Here is a 15,556-nt window from a genome sequence, read left to right as displayed (position 1 = left end):
ACATGTTGACTATGGTTAAAGATGGTAGAAGTTATTTTTGTTACTACACTATTATTACACTGTCGTTTCTGACTTGTCCCATCATTTGTAGGAAGTTGGGGTTTCCTGAAGATAGAATACTAGCTTTGCGAAGAAACTTTAGCTCATTTTTGTAACATCATAAATTAGATATAACTAATACATTTTCTCATTTGAAGAGAAATGACTATATTATGTAAATAGACATTTAATATCCCTCTGCTTTATAAATGTACATGGGCAATTATTTTATCGTTTCATGTATCCTCTTGTACATTAAAGTCCTTGATCAAAATTAGTTTCACGTTGGCTCTTAACTATCAATTAAAACTCATCAAAAAATTTAATACCACAAAACATAGAGTTTAAAATACTACTTGTTTTAATATAATTATTTACTCGATAAACGTTCAAGGACGTTAATTTGAGCGGGGTATTATATTAATTGTCCACTTTCACTTTTTATCGTAAATGGTAAGTAGGGTCACATTCCACTAACTCATTACACTCACATTATATGATAAAATTAATATAAAAAGTTGAGACTCATATTTCATTAATGTTTTCAACTTACTTTCCTTTACATTTATGGCAGCTTGCGCTTGTACGGTTGTGAAACTACCCTGCTTCGATGGATCAACCACGATCATTGGGTGATAATGGTAGAAACCAATGAAAAAAGAGACAAAAATGTGTAGATACACCAAGACGCCATATCTTTTTTTCCTATGAATGAAGAAAACCAATACACCTTGTTCTAATATATAACTTATCCTTAGGAATATCACTTGCTCCCTGCAGCAAATCACTTACAGAGAAAAGGAAATAAAAAACGGGGTGGATTAAGTGTGACTGCAAGATAACCACGCAATATTTATAAAACTTAATTTATATAACTCTGATTGAGGCATGCAAGATAACCACGCAAAGCTCTTTCACAGAAGAAGAGATTCCTATCAATAGAGATCACTAATTAAGAATCATCAATTTACCCCTTTTTTTTTTCCTTGAAAAGTCAATAAACTTATTAAAATAAACAATTGGTGTATAATTGATGCAATGACATGATTCAAGTTAGGAACTCAACAATAAACATGTCAATCTACTATTTAAAAACTACAAAACAACTATCAACGTACTACACCCATGTTTAAAAATTCGATTAGATCGACCCGTTCGGTCACGAAACGACATGTTGTCTGGTCTGAATCATCCTTTAAAATTGGAATGGTGAACCACATCACAATGACATTAAGAAATTCATGCATATAATATAGGCCTAATGCTATAGACATGATTAAGAAATACAAATTAAGAAATACAAATTGCCGGGACGATATCTTTCAGTAGATAGCTTTAAGGATTCAGCTCTTCATTAGATCACATTCAGTGTTGTAACACACCTTTGCCGTTAGTTTCCTCAAGTAAGAAAAACTTTCAGACAGACACTACAAACTTTCGTAATAAGTAGTCAAAGTCTATCTGGTTTGTGAAACTATATACTAATTTTCTTCTGCATGAGTCTGGCTGAACCACTTACTGTGATGACCTATTCCTCTACTCAATCTACAATGTAAAAGTCTTAGGCCATGCTTGGTATGATGGAATGGAATGAGGGTGGAATGGAATGACGGTTGAAATGGAATAAAGATAGGAATGAAATGTCAATTTCCTTGGATTTCCTTTGCATTTTCATCCATTCATTCATTCATTCATTCCATCATACCAAGCAAATGAATAGAATGGAAGTAGGAATCACATTCCATTCCACCATTCCATTCCATCATACCAAGAAGCCCCTTAGACTCATATTCTTTATTTATATTTTATTGAGAACATATTATAATAAAACAAACCCATTGTGATAATTTTACTTTATCTCCCTTGGGTGCAAAGTGATGCTTTACCGTATACTTCTTCGAGACTTGTGCTATCACTATACACTCTCGAAACATGTTTCTATTATACTAACCCTAACAGATACTCCCTTTGTCCCATAAAAATAGTCTCAATTTTCAATTTTTGTGTCTAAAAAAATTAGCCACTTTCTATATTAGGTAAGTTTTTCTCTCTTATAATATGAGACATATTCTTCGCTAATAATACTCCAATTACCGTTTCGATCTGTCTCTCTTACTTTGTCAATTTTACTTAAAAACATGTGCCGTCTCCACAATCCCTCTTTTTTTTTTGACCAAGGAAGTAGTATATCGTATCATTTCTAGTTATTAAGATGTGTTAGTTACCTTAATTATTGCATTAAGGTCATTTAAGAATACAAATTTCGTCTTTCCATCAGATTCAAATTCAAAGTTCTTTAGTATTTTGGAGTATCATTTATTGCTGTTATTATCGTTAGAAATATGTAAAAAAAAAAGTATAAGTTCATTAGACAAAAATTGGACTCATTTGTAAAAATTATATGGCCCATAGTCATAATATTTAATTGAGCTTTTTAAACACTCTCTCAATATTATGACTATACGTACAAATCGTACATAAAATTATGCTTGTTTTGGTATGTATTTAACTGAGCTTTTTAAACACTCTCTCAATCCATCCACGTTTATCAATGAAGGAAATGTTGGCTAACTTGCTAGCCTCTTCATCACTCAACTTCTTCAGCCATCCCACTCTCGTAGAAGTCCTCGAACCTGGACCCTTACATTTATGCTCCGATAGTGACAATTGATTCCTGCAAGTACATATTCGAATATTAATTAGATCTCTATGGATGAAAATTGATTCCCATAAATTCTTTATTAATAATGGATAGATACATTCTGATTTTGCATACCATGTCAAAGCTAGTGTGCAAAATCAGATTTGGCTTAAAATTTACTAGCAAATAACCCTAAAATTAAAATGAGAATAATGTGGTTACTCGTTGCCGGTGCTTTTCCAAGCATTCCATCCTTGAGGGACAATGATGTCGGACATTTGTGTGTTGTAAAAGAGGACTCTAGCGTAATTTCTCCACGGCCTTCCAAGATATACCTTCCCATCCCCAACTATGTTGCAGTTGCTAAACACGAACCCACTCCTATCATTAGGGTTCTCTCTCCCTTGAGCTGTAATGAACCCTATTCCCTTATAGGACCCTGCAGCTACGGATATAGTGCAACCCTGCAAAGAATCAAGGTAGTGTTTATTGTGACTGATTATGCATTATAAGATTTAGTTTTTGAAGGATTATATGATCAAATAAACGCGTGGTCTATGAAAGTATTTTTGGTGGATATATAAGGCAACAATGTTTCCCAGATTAGGCAAATTTTCATTTCACAAGTATCACATTTTCAATAACAACAAATTGTTACCTACTAAATTGACTTTATTTTTAAATTTTTGAAAAGACCATTTTTTCTATAAAAATTAAAAACCCATATATTGGCAATCAGAATATTTACGAAATTGTAAGCTACAGAAAACACGCTATTTTCCGACAAATTTTCCGGCGGACTATTATCCATCACTAATTACCAACGGATATCTAACAATTTTAGTGTGATTCCTAATCATGACAAAAGAAAGCTAAAATCAGTATACTAGTATAAGTTTTTTGAGCTACTCAATTGGTTTTGAGTTGGAATCCCGTAAATTTAATATGTTCAAAATGCATAAGTAAATATACTAATTACCTCATACAAGGATTGGGCATCACCAAATATGAAATCTATGACACCTTCTATGGTGCAGCTTTTGTAGTAATGTCTGCCTTGAGCATCCCACAAGGTGTCTTGCAATCCGAAGAATCCGCAACGGTAGAAGGCTGATTTGTCGCCTTTAATCCGTGCCGCCACCGCCTGCTCCACCGGATTTCTATTATGCTTTGGGGGAGAGTTGTAAGAATTCTGCACATGCCAAATAGTTAGTAACCTAATAATCCTACTTGAAAGAACTTAATTAGTTTTAGCACATGGTGCATGTGTTTATTACCACGAACGATAAGTCCCTCGCGATTGTGTTGTTTGCTTCGGTACTGAAAGTAGCGGTTGCATCAATGGGGCCATGACCATTCCACGAAATGATGGTGTCATTAATTCCTGCTCCTTTCAGGATTATGAATGGCTTATTCTTAGGAATAATCACTTGTTCCCTGCACAAATTAATAAGGTTTATAAGAGACTGAGGCGCGATTGCAATGGCGTGCGCCGAAAAAAAACATTGATAGAGACTCAACTACTCCTTGTATCCCATAATAGGAGTAATATATAGTGTGAGCACGGATTTAAAAAAAAATGTAAAGAATAGTGGGTTGAAAAAGTTAGTGGAATATGAACGCCATTTTTTTATATTGGTTTTATAATAAAATGTGAATGAAGCGAATTAGTGGAATGTGAGAACTACTTATCATTTATGGCAAAAGTGAAATAAGACTTTTATTGTGGGACAGACCGAAATGACAAAATGTGACTCTTATTGTGGGACGAAGGAAGTATTTTATAATTTTATAGACATCAAATTGATATGAGTTGAAAATATATTTTAATAATTTGCACAAATTTTAAAATAGAAGAAAATAGTATTCCTTCCGTCCCAACTAAGTTGGTACAGGAAATGACTCAACTTTATTGGGACGTCCTAGAAATGAATATGGTGTAACTTAGTTGGATGGAGGGAGTAGGGTTTAAGCCCTAATAGCTTCTCACTAGTTCCACCCCTTAAGCGTTAGTATCCGAGCGTATTAGGAAACGAAGGGGTTCGGGTATCCATTAGAAGTGGCCGGGAATGTGATATTTATTTCGGGACAAACTAAGAAGAAAAATGAATATCGTTACTAACCTGTAAATGCCTTTTTTTATGTCAATGGTAGTCCATTTGGTGTTGTCGGAAGGAACAGAATTAATGGCAGCTTGTACGGTTGTGAAACCACCTCGATTCGATTGATCAACCACGATTATTGCGGCACTAATCGAAGAAATTGATGAAAAGAGACTCAAAAATATACAGATGCACCATTTAAGAGATGCCATAATTTTTTCTATTGAATTTAGTAAACCAAAAGACCTTGCTCTATTACAGAGTGTATGCTCAATTATTATTTTACTCGAATGGTTAATACGTATATATACTCAGTTGAGTATACATGTGTATATGTTAGCATTTAATTATGAAGTCAAAGAACAAGGAATAAGCATCATAATCTTGTTCATAAAATGATGGTCTTCATTCCTTTTATTTTTCATTTATAGTCAAATGTTTGATTTTTTTTCATAATTATATGGTTTTTTTTTTCTCCTTCCTAAATTATGCTGAATTTGATTTCAATTTTAACCAAAATTGTCAGTATTTATGAGATTGCACAATAATATTAATGCACGGTCCAACAAATGTACGTTACATTAGCAAAATACTAAGCTGAAAATGGTGCATAATTAAAACTAAATTAAATTATAATGGATATAATTTGAATTTCAAGCACTAGGCAAGACCGCAAGTTTTAAGTTGTGTTTCCATTTAAAATAGTGTTAACCATGTGCGATGCACGGCGGAATATTTTTTCGTCATACAATTTTAAATTGTTAATTGATTAATTAAAATGAAAAACAATATAACTATATAAGATTTAAAAATATAAAAATATACTATATAATAATTAAAATGAGAAACAATATAACTATATAAGATTTAAAAATATACTATATAATAACAGTTTAATAATTATATACTCCTCAATTAATTTTACATCTAAAGACATAAAATTAAACATATTCAAAATGGAATTCTAAACAAGTACAAATATTTGGACAACGATGAAGAGTACTTATATCAAGTATTGGCACTTTTGAAAAATATGTTTAAAACAATCCACCATAGCTCTCTACTGAAAAAATGTAAATCACACTTTTAACAAAATAATGAATCGATCACTCATAGTAATATTCAAAACATCAAATTATGACCATAAAAAAATCCGAATGATAAACTACACAAAAATAACATTGCATTAATAGGTTGAAATGATATTATTACATTATGACTTTTTAAAAGTTGGAGCAGTTACCTTTTTTAAGCGTGACTTGTTGAAACATGAAACATTTATTTTTTATGTTACTTTAATATTCTCAATACTGTAAATTTTCTTTTTGTAAAAATATATCTAATTACTCAGCATGCTCACCTATAGATAAGATAATTGGATTCTCCATATAAAATCAGTTGTATCCCAGAACAATTAAGTGTTAAATCATAATTTCAAAGTATTAGTAAACTAAAATTTGGTATTAGACTATTTTATTTTATTTGAACAACTAAAAGTTTGATCGACTCGATTTTATATTATTAGAGTCATAAGCAACATAGCACTATTGTCCTTTCACTCTTAGAGTCATAACATCCTTCCAACCACATGCTACCCACGTTGCAGATATAAGCAACATAATAACGATATTAAGCAACAAATGATGACACATAAAAATTACCTCGGATTGTATAAAAGACAGTTTATGTTGCATTAAATGCAATTTATTTTGCATTTTAGTCTTTTATGCAATCCGCTCATATAAGTCATCCACTAAGTTTGTTTCTTAATAACGTTGTTTTGTTGCTTATATATGCCACGTGGCAGTATATGGTTGGAAGGATGTTGTGATTCTAATTTGAGTTATTTTTTAAGTACACCCCTATAATTATATGTACATGAATTTATTAATCATCATAAGTGATCAAATATTATTTGTTGTGACACCACTTAACATAATTATAGTGTCAGTGACAATATAAATATACAAAAATAATAAATTTTGTAAAGATGAAGATAAATATTATGTACGTTCCGAGTTAAGGATATTACAATTCCCCTATCTCCAAGAATTGTAGTAAGAAATATCAGGATAAAATTCTTAAACCATATATACACGCGGTGCTCTAACTATTGTAATAAAAAAACAACAATAAATGAAATAGACGTTACAGTGAAAATTATAAAATAAACAAAACTATTAATTCTAGTCAAGAAAAACCCTCTTATATACCGACTTCCTCCTAACGCATATTGCATCTCAAATCCGCCAGGCACCGATGAACATGTTGGGGCTCCAAAAATAGAGCAATACAATGTTCCCAAAATGTACAATAAAATGTTGAGAGCTTGAAAGGGAGTAGAGAATGCTTTTGTTGGTGTGTAATTCATCCATAGCTCAATGCCTTTTATATGCACAATAGTAGGACATGAGAGATTATGGAATTAAAACGTCATAAATTATAAAATTAAGACATGGAGATGGAGGTTACAAAATTTGTTTAATGCTCAAAATCCTATTTAAAGATTTGTGACCGCCGATTACTCATTGTAGTGCTTTAAAAATTAGTCACAATGCTCATTACAAAATAATTTTTTAATTTAAAAATCAATTTTTTAGAATTAAAAATTGGTTTTATAATTAAAATTCATTTTTTTTTAAATTTTTTTCCGAGATCGGACTCGGGCGTCGTGTCGCAATGTGCCCTATCTCACGCCCGATGGATCATGCGAGAGATCGGTCGCGACCAATCGGTCGGTCGTTGTCGGGCGTGCCTAACTCCTGCAGTGGGTGCCCGATGACGCCCGAGCCCGATCTCGGGCGATCGGGCGTGAGATCGGGCACCCATTGTGGATGCTCTTATATTGACATATTTTATATATTATGTTGAGATTTGTTGTTGTATGAAAAAAATTGAAAATTTTTTAATTTTTTTTCAAATTTTGACATCGGGACATATGCAAGTGAGATCTCGTTAAAATCCTTATAAAATTGATATATGTTGTGCGAAAAAATAATTAAAATCGAGAAAATTATATGCGTTTTAAAGTTATGTGATACGGGAGATGATCAAAACAAGTATGTGTTTAAATCCAGAAATGCAGCCCAAATCTTGGCCCTAGGATTAGATGATCTAATGGTCAACAATTAACCAAAAACACGGGGGGTCATAATTGAGCAGTTTTAGGTCATATTATAAGATTTGTGTTTAATGTCATGTTAAAATCATTTTAGGTCATACTTTGTGTAACGCCCCACTTTTCGAACCCTAATTTTCGAACCATAAAATTTTTGCATTAAATGCTTTTAATGTTATGAAGTATGTGGATTAAATGATGAGTGAATTAATTGCATGATTTCTTTGTGACCTAATTGCGATTTGGAGTTGAGATTGATTTGAATAGTCAAATCTGTTGAGTATAAGACGTTGTTGTTAAATAGTTAATATTGTTGAAAATGTGACGTGGCCGTGGAATGGTCAACGTCGTTGAAAATGTGACGTGGAGGTGGAATAGTCAAAATGGTTGAAATTTGCGACATGATTGTGTGAATATTTTGATGCGGTGTGAAATATATTGTGGCGAAATTATTTCCTTAGGGATGAGTGAGACTAAATAGGATTTATCATGAATATCATACATCTTTTATTTGAAATTTTCGACCACCATGATTATTGGAAAGGAATTCTATTTTTTCGTGGATTTAATTATTCGTCTGAGATATTTATCCAAATTAAATCCAAAGTCCAATTATTCTCTATTTCCTCTATGAAATTTTCGACCCCTATGCTTATACATGGAGATTTCGAAAATCTCCTATTTATGGGAGAAAGAATTATTTTATTATATTATTAGATTCCTTATTTATTCCCTTCCATGAATAAATTCAAATATCCTAGCATATCTTACCATATCTAAGGAGGTCTTGCCATATCCTATTTAAATTAGGATTTGAATTTGATTCCTTGTGGGAGAGACTCAAATCACGCCACTTTCCTACTGTTATTGGGATAATTATTATTTTATTCTACTCCGTGACAATCTAAATTAATCCTAAGCATAACTTAATAGGCAGAAATCGCCTACTCCTTATTTTAATAGTGGGATTTATTATTTTATTCTGCTCCGTGATATTTTATTCTACTCCGTGAAATACCAAATTAAATCATAGGCTAATTAAATAGCCTAGATGTTGAATTTCCTCCTTATTTCTCCTTAAAAATCACGCCAACTCCCTCTTCCAAATCTTCTCAAATCTTTAATTTATTTAATTAAAGATATTATATTTTGCACTCTATAAGAGTGAAACCCTAGACCTAAATAAAAAATCAGGCCTCCCTAACTCTTGAAGTTCACGCCACTTTCTCTCCCACTCTCTTTCAATTTTTCTTCTATTTTTCTCCAAGAATTCTTCATCTTTTGAGAAGAATTCAAGTGCAAGCCTCAAGAATTATTGAAGAATCAAGATTTTACTTTGTTTCTACTGATCGTTTTTATCAAGAAGGGGTATTTTGATCTATCTTTTCTCATCTAACCGATTAATCGGTGTTCTTGAACCCTCATGCATATAGATCGAGTGAAAAGGGGAAATGTCACACCTCAACCCTTATGACTTATACACTTACTATAAATAAATTCAAATTTTCAAAAGCACACATATTATATAATTTCAAAAATCAACCTTTATCAAGTACATATTTCAAACATTCTAAAAAGCAGTGGGACCCTCTCACCACTCTATATACTACACATTTATCCACATGCAAAAATGATGAGGAGGAGAAGGTTGCCAAAATGCGTCAGCCGCCGACCCTTATAATAACTGTAACTCACATCAACCCACGAATCATTGATATCTTATTCCAAAAAAAATATTAGTGGTTTATATGAGCCACAACTTAGTGTATATAAATTTTCACCTTTAATTCCACATACAAATCTCAAATACATTCATTCACCAACATATATCACCAGAAGTAATAAATATCATAAACAATTTAACATTCATATGCATATGCCTCTCCATTCTTTTTATTATTCTGTGACACATCAAGCCTGGTATCTGCCCGGGATTTCCATTGTATACGACCCGTAGGTCCCTTATATTTATTTGACCTTTCCACGAAGGTCCCTCTTTGATTTGACCTTTCCACGAAAGCCTCTCTTTGCATATTTTGACCTTTCCACGAAGGCCCCTCTTTGATTTGACCTTTCCACGAAGGTCCCTCTTTGCTCTTTGTATTGACCCGTAGGTCTATTATGTTGTATATGACCCGTAGGTCTTTTGCCATTGTATATCAGATCCAGAGCAAGACTGTCACATATCCTCTTTAATCTCATGCCGAAAACATTTTTATAAAAATTATTTATCATGCCATTAACGAGTGACCTCGGGGTTTTAACTTTGAAAGGGGCCCGAGTCACTAAAACATTTCACCAACATCATCATCACCATCAACCTCAACATCATCAACATCACCATACCATATCTGAACTACATGACAAGGAATGTGGCCACATTCCAAGTCACTAGACCGGCCAACTCAAAGAGATAGCGCACGATCTACTGGGTGTACACCAGTCCGAGCAGGGTTTGCGGCCCTACTGGGACCCGAATTCGTTAACAATACATGGCATAGCCACTTCAGATAGGTCCCACATCAACATAAAAATATGGCATGACAACATATTTTGCACCATTTAAAAATAAACATACTTAGGACATAGTCCTTATTTAAAAAGAAAGCGCACCTCATTCGCTTAAAATCCTCAACTCGTCTCTCTATCCGTTCTCAAATAGCATGCAAAATCATCCTCTTTTCGAAAGAACATAATATGCTAAAATTAGACTTTAAGAACAATAAATTTAATTTAGACAAAGTATGCATGTATAAATCTTACCCTTCAATATCCCTTAGGAAATTTTATACTCTAGCACATCGTATTCATCCTTCTATTGACTCTGTGTGAGCTCTTGACATTCTTGTATTCAAGTTCCAGACCAACTCAAATAAACAAGATCTTTTCTTTTCTCATTACGTAAATTTCAGATATAGGATTTGAAAGTGCTCAATTCCTTCCTCAGTCATTCTCTCTCTTTCTCCCTTCAATCGCCTACTCTCTGTCTCTTTCTCAAGTTCAAAAATTCATAGCACATGCAACTCTTCCTCTACGTCTACTTCTTTCTCAAATTTTGACGGCAACTCTTTCCCTCTTCCCATTCCTTCTCCACTGGAAATCTCAGATTGCTACTCTCATTTTTCTCTCTACGATTCAGCACCGCCATCGACTATCTTTCTCTCTCTGGAAACTCTCAGTCACCGTCAGCCGTCGTCATTCCAGGGGTCTCGCCGCCGTCTCCTATGCAACTTAGTGCGCGGCTGGGTGGCTCCAACTCGGACCAGATCCGCCGCTGATGTCGCCAGCTCGCGAACTCCACCGTCACTGCAGTCCAGTGACGGTGAGCTCGCCGTCGAGCAGCTCCTCTAGACGGAGCTGCTGCCACCGTCGTCCTTGCTGGAACTTGGTTGTCCCAACCCTCATTCGACCTCTCTCCATCTCCGTTTCTGGCTGTCGCCGGCAACCGCCGCCACTGACTGGTATCCTGTCGCAAACGCCGCTGTCCAGTTCGCCGTTCAGTCCCGCATCGTCTCGGTCAGCGCCGATCTCTTCCTCGTTGCTCAACCTATCCCAAATTTCGTTTCTATGCACTCGGTTTTCTCTTAATCTCTGCACTCTCTCTCTCTCCTTTCAAATCCACAACCAAATCAGTATGGCATCTTTCTCTCATCTACTCAGTTCAGAAACTAACTGTGATTCACATCTGTCTGATATCTCACAATCAAAACTGAAATCCCCGAAACAGAACTAAACCGAATTCTCATTCCTGTCGCTGCCGCTGAGTCTCCCTCCGTCGCGCGCAGCTCCACCAACGCCGTGAAAACGGCGATTTGTCTGTCGCTGCATTTCCTATCTCCCGTTTCCAAATTCGGAGAAACCCATCTTCTTTCTCACTTTCTTCTTATTAATTCGCGCACTCTCTCTTTTATCTATTTTCTAACTCTCGATTTTTGTTGGAATCGATTGGAACTGATGAAAAACGTGGAGATCGTGGAATCGGTTGAGCTCTGATATATACTGGATCCTGTCTAACGTTCATTCCTATTTTGTTGGTGTTGCTAAAATTTGTGGAACAACAAAGGGAGTAGTAATCTGCGTTTAATTCCTTTGCAAGGTGTGAACCCTCAATGGACTCAAGAAAAATAAGTGGGCTCCTCAAGAAGAATAATTGGACATGAAAAGGAATAAATCTAATAGGCCCAAATGTGTATATTATTTTCCATCTATTGACTAAGTGAAACCAAAGCTAAAATCGACTTAAAATTCGACGTTCTTTCGGGAACAACTGAAAAGAAATGGAAAAAGTTGGGGTGTTACATATATACATGATACTACCATTATTTATATTATGTTGATTTAGAAATACTATCATTTGTAATATATATATACACGTACGTAGATAAATACTAGTACTATATGGTACACATGCACATACACACATTTTACTTACCTAATTTATATATATACTAATTTGTACTTAAAATACCATTATAATTATTTCCGTAAATCAAAGCTATCTATATATTCGACTATACTGAGTCATCACAACAATAAATATATTCTAGTATCATCTTAACAACTAATATATCCTCTATAACACACTCAGTATCAATTTAGTATAAATGACAATTAATATGCAATGCCAATATAATATGATAATATGCAAATTAATGCAAGTTTCGGGTTAGGGATGTTACAGGAAACCAATTGATGAATGAGATGCATGTGTGTGTGTGTGAGGATCGTGCGTGTGTGTGCGCGCCTCGGTGTGTGTGCGTGTGATGCACTATTTTTTAGCACTATTAATACCTGCAAGTATACAGAATAGAAATAGTATAGCCAAAGGTCAATACCGGATATCGAACACGAGGAAGGAAAACACAGAGTGTCTATTTTCTACTAAGACTCAATTACTATCTGGAAGAACGAAAGATTTTGAAAACTTTTTGAAAACTAAAAACAATAGAAAGCAAATAACAACTAGATGCAATTAAAACACGAAGATAAACAATAGAGATAAGAGAATTCCAGGGATGTGCGTTCACAGTTATGGTCATACAAATTCCAAACTATAATACCCTAGCACAGTTATTACTTTGATAGGACGAGTCGCCTAGCTTATGCTCATGCGATACAAACGTTGATTACAAGATTAGGGTTGTCAATCCTAACACGTAACTCCAAAAAGCTCCTAAGACCCTTGAAAAGTCCTCACTCTCAATTAACAGTGCCGTTTTAAGGGAAGCTAACTGTAGCGTCTACTAAGTAGATCTAACTCACTAGAACTCTCTCACAGTTATGAAGCAAGTTATATTAAATCATGCACGATTGTGTCACTCAATCATAAAGCATCAAGATTAACTTAGGGAAGAAACAAAGTAAAAACAAAACTGATATTAAATAGAAAAAGGAATTGTATAACCAAAGTCGTTACTAACACATCCCTAGAATCCTATGAGTTTAGTTACACATAATGGAATAAGCTAAACACATAGATTGAAGGGAAAACAATTTGAATATAAAACTAAAGAAAATAAAACCCGTAGGTTGAATCCTTGCCGTTCTTGATGATCTTGAAATCCTTCTCCAAATCCTTGCACAATTGAAGTACTCTAGCTTTTGATCTCTGTGAATTATTTTGCAAGTAGAAGCTCTCTCTTTTGATGAAGCTTGAGGTCTTATTTATAGGGGAAAGCCAATCCTTGTTGTAGAAGGAAAAGATCTTCAAAATATGGGAAATCTTGGAGCAGATCTAGGGCAATTCGGATTCGCCGCCCGCACCTTGGTCGGCGGTCGCCGCGTTGGAGTCCAGAGTCTCTGTTCCTTCGGCGGAGGACCGCCGCATGACTTCCGGCGGTCGTCGGGAGAGACTCTCTTCCAAGTGTAATTTTCCGAGGCGGACCGCTGCACTGCTCTGACCGCCAGGCGCCGGCGGTCGCCGGTCGCCGTCTAACTCCATATTTTCAGACTTTGCGTTTTGGCTCCCTTTTTCGGCTCAATTATGCACATTTCTCACAAAACATGTCAAAATACTAAAATAGATAAAATATGCAAATAATGGACGTGTAGAGTGACTTTGACATAAAAAAATGGACCAAATAATGGCCTTAATACAGTGCAAAATCCGAGCGTATCAACTCCCCCAAACTTACATTTTTGTTTGTCCTCGAACAAAAAAAATAGATGCACGGAATGCACAAGGACTAGACGTCATAACTGCCTCAAAAGATGAAAGAATAGATTAAGCATGAATTAATGCAATCAAATCAAGCAAGGCTTATTAGTGCACTTTCATTACTAACTCGTGAAACACATTGAATTCACGCACTCACATGTGGCAAACTTCCAAAGATGGGAAGTGTTCTCTCACTCTCAAAGTGTATAAAGGTAATGCGTATAAACACTCAAATCATGCATCATGCAAAGTTTACCATAGGCTTGCTCAAAGTCTAATCCCTCCTCTACTAGATGTGATTAAGCATCAAAAGTCCGAAAGGTCTTTATCATTGGTTGTAATGTAGGCTCTTTGGTAGGTGAGAAATATTTGGCTAAAAAGTGACTAAAAATAAAATATCCCAAGTAGAGTTAAAGTGACTCCACTTTTCTAAAACCCAAGACACTTTCTTTCTTCAACTCACTTTCACAACCTTTCACAACTTTTTCTTTTCTTTTCTCTCTCTCTTTTTTAATAGGCATCTTATCTAAGATCAAGCACACATATTTCGAATTTTTCTATTTCACAACTTGTACTTTAATCACACTAAGCACACTACTTTTTATACTTTCCTCTTTATCTCTCCAATTCCTTTACAAAAGAAGATAACAAAAGCTAACTAACCCAAGGAATTGTCCTCAATTATTTGGCTTTCCAAAGAAAAGGCTTAAAGGCTCAAAATTGGCTCCAAAGGGAAAATTTTTTGAAATATTGAGAGGGTCGAAAATTTTGGATAATAGTAGGCTAAGAAAAGATGGCCAATCATCCTCTTAAATCAACTTAAACACTATGTAAACTTAGGCAAGACTATGAGCAAGTTCTAGAAACATATACACGAATGCAGATAAATCACACAAGAATGAAATTAAGGCTCAAATCGTCACAAGGTATAAGCATGAATCAAGGCGAACAAACAATTCACTAATTATGCACCTTTTCACCAAACCATCAAATCAAAACGTCAAGCCATACTTAAACATAGATGGAATGTAATATCATCGACAACTCGGTCTAAAGTGTGTCCCTAAGCATGCGTGTTTCTAAGTTCTTCATGTTAAGTTCACGACATGGATTCAAGAAAACATTTTTAGAACACAAAATTCTCCTACGGGGTTTTGAAAAACAAAAGCAAAAACTTAAATAAAAAAGAAAACCCTAAAACAAAAACCTAAACTCACGGTCCACCACTTCATCCCCCCAAACTTATTTACAACAAAGTGTAAGATAAGTTTGGAGAGTTGGTTGGGACGTGAGTAAACTACTAAAAAGAAAACATACCTTGAAAAATTTCGCATCGAGGCTCGACGGGGCGAAAATTCTTAAAATTCAAAAAATCGCACTGGGAACTGTTCTCAGGTGGCGGTCCACCGCGGCCTGTCCGGCGGTCGCCGCACATCGTCAGATTGTTCCAGCGAGCAGGTGGCGGACCGCTGTTGTGCGCATGCGGCGGTCGCCACGTA

General features: G+C 34.9%; 1 protein-coding gene across 1 annotated transcript; it reads right to left on the bottom strand.

Moving 5' to 3' along the window:
* Positions 1-2,544: 2,544 nt before the first annotated feature.
* LOC125194997 (probable pectinesterase 29) lies at positions 2,545-11,048 on the bottom strand. The gene is made up of 6 exons (XM_048093206.1): positions 10,942-11,048; positions 4,804-4,929; positions 3,958-4,117; positions 3,660-3,872; positions 2,903-3,144; positions 2,545-2,713 (listed from the first exon to the last, which is right to left on the bottom strand). The coding sequence occupies exons 1-6, from the start codon at positions 11,046-11,048 to the stop codon at positions 2,545-2,547; spliced, it is 1,017 nt and encodes a 338-aa protein (XP_047949163.1).
* Positions 11,049-15,556: the final 4,508 nt, after the last annotated feature.

Source organism: Salvia hispanica, chromosome 6 (assembly GCF_023119035.1).
Source record: "Salvia hispanica cultivar TCC Black 2014 chromosome 6, UniMelb_Shisp_WGS_1.0, whole genome shotgun sequence".
Classification (NCBI taxonomy): Eukaryota; Viridiplantae; Streptophyta; class Magnoliopsida; order Lamiales; family Lamiaceae; genus Salvia; species Salvia hispanica.
Note: the sequence above shows the minus strand (reverse complement) of the source record. Positions and strands in the feature narration are given on the sequence as shown.